The sequence below is a fragment of the Tiliqua scincoides genome, chromosome 2, assembly GCF_035046505.1.
Source record: "Tiliqua scincoides isolate rTilSci1 chromosome 2, rTilSci1.hap2, whole genome shotgun sequence".
NCBI classification, from domain to species: Eukaryota; Metazoa; Chordata; class Lepidosauria; order Squamata; family Scincidae; genus Tiliqua; species Tiliqua scincoides.
In genome coordinates, this window is record NC_089822.1 from 140,650,282 (window position 1) to 140,666,400 (window position 16,119).

The 16,119-nt window shown below is 45.9% G+C and overlaps 1 protein-coding gene across 1 annotated transcript in view; it reads right to left on the minus strand.

The window, feature by feature from the left end:
- Nucleotides 1–16,119, minus strand: part of KCNH3 (potassium voltage-gated channel subfamily H member 3) — a 63,208-nt gene that overhangs the window by 13,008 nt on the left and 34,081 nt on the right. Inside the window, exons 2-7 of the mRNA XM_066615090.1 lie at nucleotides 15,349–15,582; nucleotides 14,254–14,388; nucleotides 7,399–7,529; nucleotides 5,655–5,904; nucleotides 5,214–5,371; nucleotides 1,415–1,622 (exon numbers count right to left, since the gene is read on the minus strand). Of these exons, the coding sequence (XP_066471187.1) occupies nucleotides 1,415–1,622; nucleotides 5,214–5,371; nucleotides 5,655–5,904; nucleotides 7,399–7,529; nucleotides 14,254–14,388; nucleotides 15,349–15,582 (1,116 nt within the window). The remainder of the gene's footprint in view (nucleotides 1–1,414; nucleotides 1,623–5,213; nucleotides 5,372–5,654; nucleotides 5,905–7,398; nucleotides 7,530–14,253; nucleotides 14,389–15,348; nucleotides 15,583–16,119) is intronic.

Genomic DNA, 16,119 nt, shown 5'->3' on the forward strand with positions numbered 1-16,119 from the left:
GAGGAAGGGACAGAGGAGGAGAACCAGGTTAGAAGAATCCTCAGCACCAACATCCTTTTCCTAATTTGGAGTTCCCTCACACATACTCTTGGGAACACAGGAACCTTATCAAGGGGATCCCAGGCACAGGATTGAGACAGCTGGTCTTTTGCCAACAGAAATGTAAGGAGTGCCTGCGTGGACCTGAGCAATGGTCCCTCAAGTCCAACATTCCAACACTGGCCAGCCAGGTAGCTTTGGGAAGCTTACAAGTAGGGCAGGGAGTGGGTGGCCAACCATTGTTTTTTTTGCTCACAATACTTGCTAGCTAGAGTTCTGCTGTTTTGTTGTATGAATGACAAGAGCCGTTGACAAGGCCTATCCTCTGAGGATGCATCTAATCCTTTATTTAAAAAAAAATCCAAGCTAGTGGACATAATCACATCTTGTTACTGTGACCGGGTTCATCATCCACTCAGTAGAGATCAATGCATTTCACAGTGCAACACCATCAGATAGCTGGTACCCCACAGAGTGGTTTCAGCAGACCAGGTGGGTGCACGAGGAGAGCCAATGTGAGAAATGATCATTCTGTCCAGGAGCTGGAGACACACACTCTATACTTATATTTTACTTTACTTACCTATATTTTTACCTTATTCTTCTCCACCTCATCCCCTCACACACCTTCTGTGAGGAAGATTAGGCTTCGAGACAGTGACCTTCATAGCTGGGTCTCTACAACACTAGACTAGGGCTTCTAACCACTACATCACTTTGGCTTTTTGGCCTGAATACGACAGTAGGACAGGGGACAGGATTGAGCCTTCCTTGCTAAAATGATGGGTGAGAAGCCATAGTTAGGAAAGCCCATCTCCACTCTTCTTTTCTGAAGTCTAAACAATTTCCCCTTTCCAGGATCAGTGTTTTTCTCTCCTCTTCCCATAGGAGAGCATGAGTGAAAGGCATACACTAAATCAGGCATGGCAATATTTTGAGCACATGAGAAAGAGATAAACAAACCGCTGCACTGGAGATAAGTTAAGAGAGGTTTGATCTCTCTCTCTCTCTCTCTCTCTCCCCCCCCCCAAGTATTCACCAATTGCTGACAGGATCCACCACCCTTGAGTATCCAGGTTCCACCCCTTGAGTCTCAGGGTCTGATTCCAAGCCTCAGGAGATTTGGCAACCCTACCTAGAGGTAAACGCATCGGTTGCTTGTTAACTTGTCACCATGCAGTCCCTGTAGTCTGCTTAGACAACAGTAATTATAGAAGAACTCATCGCCCCCAAGTGAAAGTGAGTGGGTGTGGATTATCTATTTATCTGAACGGTGGTGGCATATTTGTCTGTGCTGCAGTTTGCACGCATGCCGCAGTATCTCCTCACATTCATGCCCAACCATGTTGCACGACAGGCCCCGCATGTTACACACCTATGCCTGGCAGCTGGGAGGGGCTGTTCTCAACCTCATGCTGTCCAATGAAGTACCAGATGCAGGCAACCCAGTGAGCCAGGAGAGCAAAGACTGTCATGAGAAGGGTGAGCACCACCGCACTGTATTGCGAGTACCGGTCCAGGTTGGGCAGCAGCCGCAGCAACCGCAAGAGCCTCACTGTCTTCAGTAGGTGTGCCCCAAAATACTGGGTGGGGAAGAAAGAGAAGAAAAGGAAGGGTTGGATCAGCCTGTGCTGTCTTCACTGGCATGGAGGGGAACTGCAAAAGGAAAGGGAAGTGGGTGTGGAGGGATGGGAAAGGGGCTGTCATAGTGGCAGACGGAAAGTTGCTGCCAGGGTGATGGCAGAAGCACAATTCTATCCAACTTTCCAGCACTGCTGCAGCCACAATGCAGCCCCGGGGTAAGGGAACAAATGTTCCCATACCTTGAGGAGACCTCTGTGACTGCCTCCCCACCACAGGAAGCCGTGCCTACTCCATTGGTAAAGCAGCATCGATCGGCACTAGAAAATTGGATAGGATTGGGCCTTTAGTCTCTGGTAACCAGGACTTTAGCTACAGGGGAGGCCTTGTCTCTTTAGAGAGACAGCAGGATCCTTCTCTGGATTCAATTAATAAATTGAGTGTTCCAACAGCACAAGGTTCCTTATGGCGGTACGAAATCAGGTCATCGTCAGGCACCTCTGGGCCATTGCCACAAATGTGCAGAGGCACAGTACATGCAACAGCAGCTCTGCAGGCCTCTGTCAGTTGTGGGCCATGGGTGGGGAGGGGGAGTTAAGTGGGCATATTAGGAGGGGAACTATGGCTGTGTCGGGGAGGGAGGGGGTAGATCCAGCACCAGCAACTTGTACCCAGATCCTATCCCCAAAGACCGTTCCTGGAATGTTCCCTGGCTCTCATTTTGGTTCCCATTTTGCTGGCATAAATCCAAGGATACCCAAAGGTAATTAGGCAGTATATTTTCCTTCCCTCCTGTAGGCTGTCCAATCACTCCCCCCCCCCCAATAGTAGGAGGAGGAGGGCAGGAGGTCTGGCTCAGTTGATAGAGCTGCCGCCTTGTATGCCTGAAGATCTGAGGCTGCCAGTTCAAAACAACCGGAAGTACCCAAGAACTGACGACACACTGATATACTGATGAGCTGACCCTCGGTGGCAGAGAAGAGTTGCCATCAAGTGGAGCGTGGGACTCCACTACAGAATTTGGGACGCGAAGGGCCAGACAGAGGCCAGACCGGGAAGGAATCCAGTTGGAATGAGGAGTTATATGAAAGACTAGAACTGTTCAATTGTAAAAATCCCTACGGGGGTTTAGAACAGCCTGCCTATGTAAACCGCCTTGGATTAATGTCTGAGGAGAAATCTGTTGACCAAGAAAGGCGATATATAAATACCTGTATAAATAAATAGTATGTAGTGTGCTCTTCATTGCTGTGGCTGCATGCTATAACTTGGCAGGGGATAGGATTGGGCAGTAAGTAACAAGACATATCAGGCTTATATTTAGGTTTGTGCAACTTCCCACTGACCCACAACAGACCACTCTCCCCAGCACACTCTTAGGCTCCCTCACTATAACATTTATGGCTACAGATCTGCTGCTGACTTGGAGAGGAACTGCAAGGGGGTAGAATGTAAAACTGTGATCCAGAGATCAGGACAACCCTCTAGTGATGGGAAAGGTACCTCAGAATTTGTCTTTAGTGACACTGCTCAGTCCTAGAAAACATGTAGGAGGGAATTCATTCATCTATTAATTCCAAGGTACAACCCGCATTTTGGCCAAGGCAGCCTTTGAAGTGGCTTGCAATCAATATGTCTCCTGCTGAAAAAGGATATACAATATTTTCCCACAGGTTCCAAATCATCAATTACTTTACTTAGCCCTCACTGGACCTGAAGTCTGTTTCAGGTTATGTTGTGATATCCTAAAGCTTGAAATGTCTCATAGCATGCATCCACTTGGACAGCTTTTTTCTTTTTTTTTCTGGAGCAGACTGCATCTGTACATATGCAGAGTATATTTCTACAAATAATCCTTGAAGGCAGCCAGTTTTCAAATATTTGAAATTTATGGGGAAAGATTCCAGATTAGAAGACATGTCCCTGAAGCAGAAAGGTAGCATCTTTTTAACTCATACATTAAGCACTGCGAGAAACTATGATCCCTAAATGAGTAGGGAGTAAAACAAGCCTACTGGGCTTTCATCCCAGGCTGCTTGGCCTAACTAAGATGATTTAACTTCCTGCTGAATTGAATGGCACCAGAGCCAATGAGATCTGAAATGGGAGTTCTGTGACTGGAGTTCCTGGCATAATTTCTCTTCTTTTCAAAGAGTAGATGCAGGAAAAGAGGGCATGTTGGATCACAGCTTTGGTTCAGGAGGAGGGTATCTAGCCCATTCTCCCCCCATGCCAATTTCCCAACCTGCTATTTGATGCTTTTGTGTACCCTCCCCAACCTGCTATTAGATGTGATGTACAACATTTACAGGCACAATTTGTGACTGCATGTTTTCCTCTCCACAACCAATAGCTGCTTCAGAGGGTACCTGGAACTGGAGCACAGCACAGGGGTAAGTGATCCCTCCAATAATTTCATAGCCCCAAACCCAAGTCACTTCCCTCAATTGCTTTTTTTTTTTTTTTTTTTTAAAGAAAAAGACATGAGTTTGGCTCACAGAATGCCCACATCACATCTCATTTGGCCCTGAGCTGTCAGCAAGAAACCTCTATGCCTTGTTGGCATCCTTCAGTCTCAGAAGACTATGGTATCGCGCTCTGAATAGTGTTCTGGAACAGAGTGTCCTCTTCAGTGTGCGAAGCCTGGGTAAAGTAGATATGGAGGATGGACTGTTACCCATGCAGCAAATCCCCCCTCTCCACGTCGCTGAAATGGTCCAATGGAAAGGCAGAAGTCAATACAGCTGGTTCCAGCAGTGTCGCAGGAGTTGCCAGAATGTGACTGTGTTCAGCCATGAACTGCCTCAGGGACTCCGGCTCCAGATTTTGCCTCGAGGTTGACTCCTGAAGCCTTTTCCATAACTGGATGTAGCCACAAGGCAGTGGAGGTTTGGCATCAGAGTCTTCCTTCTCTCAGATGAGCTGCCTTCCCAGGCTGACGAGTCCCATCTACCCAGTGGCTGTTTAGTCGCCTCTTACAACAAGTACAGCCGAACTGAGGGCCTATTCCTATCCCCAGCCTCCAGGGGAAACCCAAATCCAAATCACTTTCCTCAGCTGCTTTTTTTTTTTTAAAAAAAGAAAAAGACATGAGTTTGGCTCACAGAATGCCCACATCACATCTCGTTTGGCCCTGAGCTGTCAGCAAGAAACATCTATGCCAGTGTTTCTCAAACTATGGGTTGGAATCCACTAGGTGGATCATGAGACAATTTCAGGTGGGTCCCCATTCATTTCAATATTTTATTTTTAATATATTAGACTTGATTGTATATTAGACATGGTATGAGACTGCATTCGGGGAAATGTTACAGACCTGTAGTTTTAGTAAGCTACTATGTATATTCTTTTAACAATGACAGTCAATGGGACTTACTTCTGGGTAAGTGTGGGTAGGATTGTAGCCTAGGATCGTTAAAAATTTACCTGCTTTGATTATGTCACTTCCAGTCATGACATCACTTCTGGTGGGTCCTGACAGATTCTCATTCTAAAAAGTGAGTCCCAGTGCTAAATGTGTGAGAACCTCTATGCACATTTGTGCCCTTCAGCCCCCTCTGTATCACCCTGTGAAACACCTGAGGCCTACTCACCACATTGACCTTGAAGGCGTAGAGGAGATCAAAGGGCAGTGCAGCCAACAAGTCTAGCACAAACCAGCGGGTCAAGTAGTGCAGGAAAATGGCGTGAGGGTCAAATACCACCTGCCCAGACTTGCTGACAAAAGTGGTGCGGAAATTCAGCACAATATCTGGAACAAGAAGAAATGAGTGGGGTTTACATCAGAGAAATTATCCACAGTAGTGAGTGGATGTGTCTATGGTGAAATAGGCTTGTAGATTTCCTGCAGTTCTTTAGCAATCCTTCAAATGTGTATCCTAACAGATTACATGTCAGATAAGGGGGAATAAAGGGAGCTAAAGTCTCACTCATGCCAAACCCATGAATTCTATTACCATACTGTTTCTCAAGAGCAGTTTCTCATGCTCAAGAGCATGGCCTAGAAGCAGATTCCTTCATAATGGATTCCTTACCTAGGATAAAGAGGATCTCCACAGAAAGATCACAGACACTGGGTGCCCGAGCAGCCTCTGGAAGCCCATCGTCTTTGGTGCCGGTGAAACAGACGCTGTATGGCACCGTAACAGCCACATACAGTGTGGCCAGGAGAATAAGCCCATCCCAGCCAGCTTTGAAGGTCCCATAATGCAACAGGATGAATGGTGACTTGCGTGCAGCGGCCACCTTGTATTCAGGCAGGGTTGGCTTCTCTCCAAATACACCCTGGGGGCAGGAAGGGAGGTAAGCACTTAGTATCAAAGAGTTGGGAGGCAATTGGCTCCAACCTCCTACTACACAGTAGGGCTATCCCCATAACCACCACTCACAGCTCAACCCAAAAAGCCCAATGTGCCAGAAGCAGAGAGCAGAAAGTTGCACTACAGAAAGGAGATCTCAGTCATTAATGCCTTGGTGAACTTCAAACTAGACTATTATAAATGTGCTTCATGGGAGGCAATGGATGAAAATGGTTGGAAAATTCTATTGGTACAATGCACTGCTGTGCATGTGGAGGTGGGCAGAAGCTCAAGTGCAGCGCAATCCTATCTTGTGCTGGAACAGGTGAGCCAGGAGGCTTGCGCTATATCCAGCACACGATAGGGCTCCAAAGTGACTCAGCCAAAGGTAAGGGAAAACTCTTCCCCTTACCCCCGGGTAAGCCACTGTAGCCTGTATGGGTCTCCTCGAACTTGCACCACTCTTGAGGTTGCCCCAAGTCCAAGGATAGCGGAGCGGCTTCAAGCTGCTCCGTGCTGCTCAGGTATGGGGGCTAGGATCCAGCATAACAGCCGGATCCCAGTCCTGACTCCTGCTCCCTGCCCGCCCACCCACCCCAGGATCACCCTCCACCCACCCACCCTCCTTGCCTCAGAATGCCTCCCTCCTGCCTCCTCCTCAGCTGATGCAAGGCTCTTTCCCTATGTCAGCGTGGAAGTTGGATTCCGCCTCCGTGGGCTGGAGCGCCTCTGCATGCTGGCCCAGCCAACTCTTGAGGAGGCACAAACGTGCCTTATGGCAGGCAACCCTCCTGGGCCGCCACACGAGACTTGCATCGGCCCAAGAGCAAGCCTGAATTGCACCGCTAGTCATATTCAACCCATACATTGGTTATTAATTTGTTTTTGAATCCAGATCAGGAACTGGTTTTGAACTTTAAATTCCTAAAGTGACCTGGAGTGCCTCCTCCCATATGAGCCTCCCCTCCATTTTCACATCACCTGATGAGGTCCTCTCTCAGGTATCATCCTATTTAGATGCCAAGTTGGTATCCGCCAAAAGCAGAACCTTCACAGTGTCACAGTGGGGGCTCTAGAAGTTTGGAAGCCTCTTCCACAGTTGTTCATTCAGGTTCCACAGTAATCTAATCTCACAGGCAACCAAAAACCTTGTTCTATTGTGCTGTTGGGTGCTGATTCCTGCTGGTCTTGTTCGTTTTGTTACACGGCCATGTTCACCATATCGATATTTTTTATTACTGTATCATTGCTGTTCTAATTGCTTATTTCATTTGCTTTATTGGTTTTATTTCAAAAGCTTTGTACAAGGGACACAAATTTTTCAAATAAATAAACAAGTAAATAGGTAAACAAATAAATAAATAAGCAAGCAAGCATCCACTGTCCTCCAGTACACAGCATGCCAACCCTACCCAAAGGATAGGCTCTAGCAGCCATGAAGTCATCTTCCCATCTCTAAAACTTGACCCCACCGTTTTACCTTGTGGAGTTTGCGCTTCCCTTTGCCCTGCTTCTGGAGATGTCCTGACAGGTGATAGAGCACAGCCCGGCTTCGCCGACGGTTGGCATTAAAACCTTTGGCCCCAGCTCGGCTGTAGCGGCGCCGTCCACCTGCCAAGGACAGAAGAGGTTGATAGGCTTTGTTGCGTTTGAGCAAGAAATGTTCTATTCTCAAAGAACACTCAGATTTGTAGGCAGATAGTAGAAAAGATCTCAAACATCTGAATTCCAAATTCATGATTTATGCTCTGAATCAGGGGTGCCCAAACCCTGGCCCGGGGGCCACTTGTGGCCCTCAGGGGCTCCCAATCCGGCCCTCAGAGAGCCCCCAGTCTCCAATGAGCCTCTGGCCCTCTGGAGACTTGCTGGGGCCCGTGGTGGCCCGACGTAACTTCTCTCAGCATGAGGATGACTGTTCAACCTCTCACCTGAGCTGTGGGATGATGGCTCCCTCCACTACTTGCTGTTTCATGTCTGCGATGCAGCAATGGCAGCAAAGGAAAGGTTAGCCTTGCTTTGTGCAAGGCCTTTAATAGGCCTTGAGCTACTGCAAGACCTTCATTCAGTCATATAAGTTCAATCTATAATATATTCATTTATGTAATTTTATTCAAATTTGAAATGTAAATTAATTCATTTTTTCCCCAACAGTGTGTCAGAGAGATGATGTGGCCCTCCTGCCAAAATGTTTGGACACCCCTGCTCTGAATGAAAGGTCAATTTTCAGAGTGAATTTAGATGCAGGGTGACCGTAAGCAAATTTAAAGTTTCAGTTTGAGGCCTAAACCCCTTTCCTCCTGCGAGAAACATTTGAAACTCAAACAACACATCTCTGCTCTTAAAACATCACAGCCTCAGGAAATAGATTGCTCTTATATGTTGAGTTCTTATTGCTCATGAGAAGCAAAGAGTAATTATTGGGCGTTTTCTATGCTAGATGCTATGCTAGATGCTACAATAATTTTAACCCAAGGAATAAAACTGAACCTGAACCCGAACCCAAATTCTAAAGTAGTTTTCAAGAGGTGTTTTTTTTTCAAGGACCTGGACCTGGATTCAAACTAAAATCTCTTGGCTGTCTTGATTCTGAACTGGAACAATTCATAAACACAAAAAGTGGTGATTGGATCAAAACTGGTTCAGTGATAACTGGATAAATTAAAAAAAAACAAAAAAAAAACAGAACACTTAGGAATTGAAGTGTGGTGAGAGTTTCTCTAGACTCCAATTATATACAAGAAACTATATTTTCTCATGAGCCATCTGAAAAAAAGAAGAAGAAGAAGGAGCTGGAAACTCCAATAGATAGAGCAGACGTGTCTGTCCCAGGCAGTGGCGTAGCTAATGATCGTGTAGCCCAGCTCAGAATGTTGCCTCGGAAGTGAAGACACAACCAGAAGTGACATCACACCCGGGCTTTTTAAAAAGTGAAAATTGGGAGGAACCCACCTCCTCCCCCCAGCAGCTCACCATCCACTGCTACCTCCCCCCAGTCAGTGGCATAGCTAAGGCATCTATCTGCTACCCAGGGTCAAAGAAGATTTTGTAGCCCCCCTATGATAAAATAAAATTTAGTTAAGTAAATAAATAAAACATTATTGGTATAATAACATCTCATTGGCACTCAGAACAATCAGTCTCATAGGTCAGTTTGGAGTGAAACAAACTCATTTTTTGTCCCACAAGAAAGTCCTGTTTTCATTTTCTAGTTAATTGGCCATAACTTTTGAAAGAATACAGATATTCCAGTGCAGTTTGTTTCATTGCATTCTGCATTAAATTACCTTTCCAATTATCTATAACATGATGGTATTATTCATACATACCAAGATTTTCACAATTTTGGTCACTAGTGCCAAGTGCAGCTTGTTGCCCCCCGAAGCTTGATGCCTGGTGCAACTGCTAACCCCTATACCCCCTTAGCTACACCACTGGTCCCAGGCAGAAGTTCTCCTGGGCTCAGGTACCCACAGGCTGTTGCCCTACTTAAACTGAGGCTGGGGGTAGTTTCTTTGGCCCGACAGTTCCTTTCTGTTGCCGTTCTACTATTCATCCTGAACAGGGTCAGTTCTTTTCTTATTTTGCTAAATTAGGATAGCTTTTGAAAAGACAAGCTAGAGCCCTGAGATAGATAGATAGATAGATAGATAGATAGATAGATAGATAGATAGATAGATAGATAGATAGATAGATAGATAGATAGATAGATAGATAGATAGGAGACAAAAGGAAACTCATATGTCTATGAGTGTTTCTGAGTGTGTGGGTGGGAATGCTTAGTAATTTTAACTTGGTTCATTAAAAATCCACTTGGCTACTGCCCAAGGCCTCCCAGGGTGGTCAGGCCTCAGGCTCTTCCCCTCTGGCTACTATCTGAGGAGACTTTTCTCCCACAATGGAATTGCTGCATATCACTTTCTTGATTATCTGTTTCATTTGCATTTTCATGACAGAGAAGCTATTTGCTTTGCCTGTATTATGTATTGTTCAATTACATTTGTCAAGGCCTAGGGAAGATCGTCATGTTCCTTAACTTCAGTTCCCTTCAACAGACTACCATAATGGTGCCCTGGTAGTATGAGTGCAGACAAGGCCAAAGCAAGCAAGGTTTAAGATGGCCTTCGCCAAAGTGCTCTCTCAGCATGTATGGTTCCCCCATACATGAGTAGGCCTTAGTTGTGCTTCGCATAGCAAGCAGTGGTGGCTGTCGCTGTCACATAGCTGCAACAAGGGCAAAGATGGCAGCAGCACTCCCCTCAGTATTGGTACGGCTGGAGGTGCCATTTAATTTCCCCACAGTACACTGGCCCCTGAAATAGCACTGGTAGAAAGGACTGAGGCAGTGACAGGGCATTGGTGAGCACCCCTGACGGTACACTGGAGCTCCAGGATTTGCCCAAGGGTGCCACGTGTTGACAATGGACTTGAGCACAGGGGAAGGAGGCATCAAAGCAGCAAGATTCATTTCATTTGTTTTTATACAGATTTAAATCAGTTATGAGTCTGATATTAGTCTGTATTAAATGTCTCCCTAAACTAGTTCAGAACCAGTTCAAAGTGTCTGAACTGGTTGCCAAACCACTTCTTAAAATTAGGACCAAACTAGATTTGCCCCAATTGTACAACATGGCTGGACGCTGTGAGCAGCTCCTGGCCTCCTCAGAAGACCTGCTGGATGTGACTGAAAGACATTTCCAGTTTGCCAGGAAACTGGAAGTGTCTTCCAGTTGTATCCGGAAGGCTTTCCATGCCCCCCCAATAGCTACGCCACTGGTTCCAAACCAAAGAGGGCTTTGAAGGTAAAAAAATAGATCTTTGAATTGTGCTTGGTGGAACCATTTTAGGGCCCAATCCTATTCAACTTTCCAGTGCTGATGCAGCCACAAGATAAGGGAACAAATGTTCCTTTACCTCAAGGCAGCCTCTGTGACTGTCCCCTCACCACAGGAAGCAGCACATGCCACACTGGCATGGCTGCATCAGCACTGGAAAGTTGGATAGGAGTGGACCCTCAAACTGTCATAGTATGTTCTCTAGGACTGGCTCCAGTTAGCATCCTGCTAGCAGGATTCTGGACTCATTAGTTTCCAAGAAGTCATCAAAGGCAGCCTCACATAAAATGCATGGCAATAATCAGAAGGTCACCAGAGCATGAATAACTGTTCATTGCTCTTCAGTGCCAATCCTTGTGCATCTGTGTGCCTTACTGCATGTCCTACCTACGCCCTCCTTGCTGGCATGCATGCAGTCCTCTTTGCCAATTAGCTGTGATAGCATCTGGGCAATAGCATTTATCTTACATACACAAAGGATTGTCAGCAATCTCACATCTAGTAGAGTAGCTCTGTTAGCTAGCTGAACTAATTGGCTGTAATTCCATCCTCTGTATGGCATCACCATTCAAGAGAATATAAACACAGTCTCTTATACATGCATCGCCAATGTGGGGAAACAGAACATTCTGCCATCCACACAAAAACTTAAGAGGTACAACTCAGAGAGCTGAAAGCAAACATTCATTGAACTGAATATTCATAAAGATTTGAACTGCTTCTCAGATCTTTATGATTAAAGCCAAACTTATTCACTGCATACCTCTTTAAGTTTCTAGTCCTTATGGCTAAGGACCATAATGCTAATTGTAGGATTTCTTATGTGTGTCCATATGTCACACAGAAATTTGTGGTGATGATACAAGAAATGGGATTTTGTAGTCACACTTCTGATTTCCTCTGTGTTTCCTGCTTCCAGTCCATTTATCTCAGCTACAAAGCTTATGACAACTGCCACGGACCCATGTCCAGTTTTGCAGTTCCCAGAAACTGTCTCACCATGGTCTCTTTCAAAAGCAACAATTATTATTATTATCTATGTATTTAGTGCCATCAGTGTGCAAGTTGCTTCAGAAGAGAAGGCAGATACCTGTCACAAAGGTTTCACAATCTAAAATAGACCCACGGGAGAAATCAGGAGAAGGGGATGAAGCCAGAGAATAAGGGGGAAAATATGTAATCGTTTTGTGTACATGTATTTAGGTAAGGAAAAGGGACTAGAACAGGGAACATCAAACATAAGCCCCATGGACCAGATATGGCCCACAGAAGTTCTTTATCTGGCCCTCAGGCTCTCCCAGCAACACCATATGCTGAAAGGGTGGCCTATGTAATAACTGGATTCTCCCATATCTGGAAAATATGATCAAGATTTGCACATTTTCTGTCATTTTCAGTTAATGAGTTCCTAAGTGAGAAAAAAGTGCTTATTTCTGGTCATGACTTGCTTGATGACACCAGTTCTGGCCCTCAGCAGGTTTCTTGAATGCTGTTTGGCCCACTGTATGAAACGAGTTTGACACCCCAGCACTAGAGGGTGGTGCCAAAGTCTCCATGGAAAAGATGGGTTTTGAGTATGGATTTGAAGGACATACGAAGAGAGGCATCCTGCAGGTGAGCAGGAAAGGAGTTTTAAGCATAAAGGGCAGCAAGGGAGAAGGGGCAGAACTGCCTGAGGGAGCAACGTACTCACAAATTGCAATATCCACCATGCGAAGAGGAGAATTCTCCACATATGCCGCAGAGCATTTCCCTTGGGCACAAAGTAGAAAATACGTGATGCTGAAGAGAATCTGGAAAAATCTGATCATGTGTCTAGATATGGAGGCAAAAGGAAATGGGCCCCATGCCACCACCACAATATATTGACCGCTGCCTAAAGAATTACACAAGACATGTTGCGCCTGCTTTGGGGCTTGGAAGCTTTTAGGGAGCAAAGCGTGGTGAAATGTCAGAGGACTGAGGAAGATTCCCATTGGTTAAGGGGCCAGGATCCAGGTCCTCTGCATAGAACTTATTCAGAATTCAAGTCTTGGTTTCTCTTGGCAGAGAAATGGGATGTGGTGGTGGCAGGGAACATAGAACTGCTGCAGAACATGAGGAATTAGGTGGGGGCTACATACCACACTGCAAAACAGTCAAACATCACCACGTGGGACATTACATCTGCCCTACTGATCAGGTTCGGAGTGTTAAAATAAGTGTACATTTAAGAGAGGGGGAATAAGTTGCTACACCTGGCTGTTATTGTTGCATCTTCCTAGTACAGTTACAGGGCCTTTGGAGCAGTTTCGTTCTTGCTTTCTCTCTCCCCCTTCCTTCTTACCTGTCCTCATTCACACCCCCTTAGCATCTGTTCAAGAAACTTCTGCCTCTCACTTTGAGAACTGTGTGCTCAAAATCTTAGCCTGCCTTTGGTAGCCAGTGAAAAAATAGGCTGTTGTTGGCTGGAATGCAAAATCGTGGTTTGTTTTAACCTGTTGCTTATTTGATTCTGAGCCTGCAAAGAAAGCACATTCTGAAACCACTACTTGAAGATGGTTTGCAAACCACAGTCTGAGCTAACTGTGGCTTCCTTCTGGGTCTGAATTCACAGACAACTGTCCAAACAAAGTTAGGACAATTGCTCTGCCTCAAAGCTAATGAAGCATAGAGATAGGAGTGAACTTATGAAGTTGATGTCTGAGTAGATGGGGGAGAGCGGACAAGTAGCTCTAAACCAGGGGTCTCCAAACTTTTCAGTACAAGGGCAATATCTTATATTTTACACATTTTCATGGGCTAAAAAACAAATCCATTTTTATACAGGTTCTCAGATTTTTATTAATTTATCAGTTTTTATTAATGAATAAAATTTAAATGAAGGAATAAGTGTCTTTTTTGCAATCAGCATGATAGGATTCAGAACAAAAGAGATATGTGACCATTAGAAACAAACACTTTGTGCTTGAGTTGAGAAATTATATATAATGAGTAAAAATGTCAAAAAAGCAAGTGCTCTGACAAAAAAATAAGTTGCTGCAGGTCAGATGAAAACTTGTGGAGGGCCAGATGTGGACCCTGGGCCTTAGTTTGGAGACCCCCTGTGGCTCTTAAACCATAGTTTGCCTGTTGTATGTCTCAGACCTAGATGTGGTCTGTTTATGATTAGCACGAACCACGGTTTCATGTTATGTCTGAATCCACGAGACCCAGTCACCCTTACCTCCCGTATGACCACTTTAGAGTTCTTGGGCTAATGCAGCAGTTTTCAAACTCCCTGAGAGTTTGAAAACCGTTCTAAGTCCTTGTGGAGACAGGGGAGGGGAGGCAGCAGTGCAATGCCCAGGATCGCGCTGCTACCTCCTCCCTGCCTCCTGGCTGCCCCCACCCCCTAAGGGGGCAGAGGCCAGGGCCCACGGGCTGGGGTGTCGCGACGCCCCAGTTTGAAAAGCCCTGGGCTAATGAATCGCACATCAGACTATCTGGGACATCTCCTCTCCCCAGCCTCAGTCAATTCTCACCTCCTTCCTTCCAGCTTTCTGCAGATGCTCTGCTCTTGGTCTCAGTGATGTCCTTGTGGGAGACCAGAAAAAGAGCCACCTCTCCCTTTTCATTCTTGATAGGCACCACGTCTAGGAGACACCAAAAGGGGACACCTGGAAGACAAGGAGGAAGGTGAGATGCTGATCTCAGGAGGACAGACCCCCTCCCCTGCATGCACCCTCATTGTTGCCCCAATAATAATAATAACCAGTATTTGAAACCAATTGAAACCAATATTGAAGCCAAGAAACCATGCACTTAACACCACCCTCCTCCCGGAGCATGAGGGAAATGAAAGAGATAAAATATGAAAGCAGTCAGCTGTCACCCACAAAGAGTTAAAATACAAAGATGTTGCGATTTGAGTTCCACCCTGGAGGAGACCTCCTCCTAGCTTTGGTGGGGTCTCCTCTCTCATCTCCACCAGTGCCAGCACTGTCCGGCAATTGGGACTGTGGTATCACAACAGGGTCACCTACACCCTACGACCCATTTTCAGAGACATCCTGTAAGAAAAGCAACCTTTTGCCCTCCCCTTTCAGGGCATTTGGGTGGAGACCCTGTTCACCCTGTTGGTGCCTCAAATAGGGACTACACTCTTTCTTCAGCTCCCTGCTGCTCCCAAGTATAACCTGCATATGTGCAACTTTCCAATGAAGTCTGCACCTCATCCATGCTCTACATTTTGACACTTACACTTTGAGTATGTTAGTGTAAAAAATGTGATGGGTGAAGTATGTCAGTTCTCAGCAGGGAAGGGATATGTATCCCTTCCAATTTCTTTCTCTCTTCCAATGCAAACTTGGAAACTGAGAGGTGACTGCCAGGAAACATATAAGGAGAGTTGGAATGACATTTGAGGCCCTTCCTTCCTCTGGGCTCCTAGTGCCAAGGCCCGACAAGCCTACCCTCAGATGCTCTTTTCCATCCAAGTTTCAGTCCAGTAATCCCAAAACTTTCTTCTTCTTTTTTAATTACACCTGGACTACAGTCTTCCAACCCCATGGCATGAGACCCTCTCAAACCCCAGTATTCTTTCCAATATGCCTCCATTTTGTGGCTAGAGAACTCACCACTTTTCCTATAGAGGATGAGCTCGGCTTTGAACTCCTTGCGCTCATCTAGGGCCTTGCGTATCTGGCTGCGGACAAGTTCACTGGTGTCAGGCCCATACAGGAAGCTGCAGGCACAGCAGCGCTGCATGACCTCAGCCCGAGAAAAGCCAGTCAGTTCACAGAAGCCGTCAGAACAGTACACCACAGGGAAGGCGCCACGCACCTGGGCATTGCCCAGGACAAAATTACTGTCTGCAAGAGAGAAAGAGAGAGGCATTGTGGGTGGACATGGGTCCGGGGAGGACTGAACTCAAGACCCATCTAAGCCAAGGAATCAGTGAGTAGCCCACAGCAAGTCATTACTCCTAAAGACTGTGGACTGGTTCACCCCTGCAGGTCTCTTCACTGGATGATTCTCAGCTGAATATGTGGACTGTCTTGTCACCATTGAAAAGCACTGGCAAAAGTGATTTGCCAACATCCATTGAAATGAAAGGGGTTCCAATTCATTATAACTAAGGTTGCAGTCTTACACACCCTTTAATGGGTGAGCCATAGTGACCAACAGGATACTGGAATAGATGAGGTTTTGGCCTGATCAAGCAGGACTTTCGTATGTTCTCAGTTGCATGTAAGGTCTCTTGAATTCAATGGGATTTACTTCTGAATAAATATGCACAGACTTGTGCTGTAAGTTTGCAGTCCTAAAGGCACCTGGAAGGAAGTCCTATTAAAGTTAGTTGGACGTGTTTCAGAAGAAACCTGTTTCAAACTGGCATCAAGGCTACA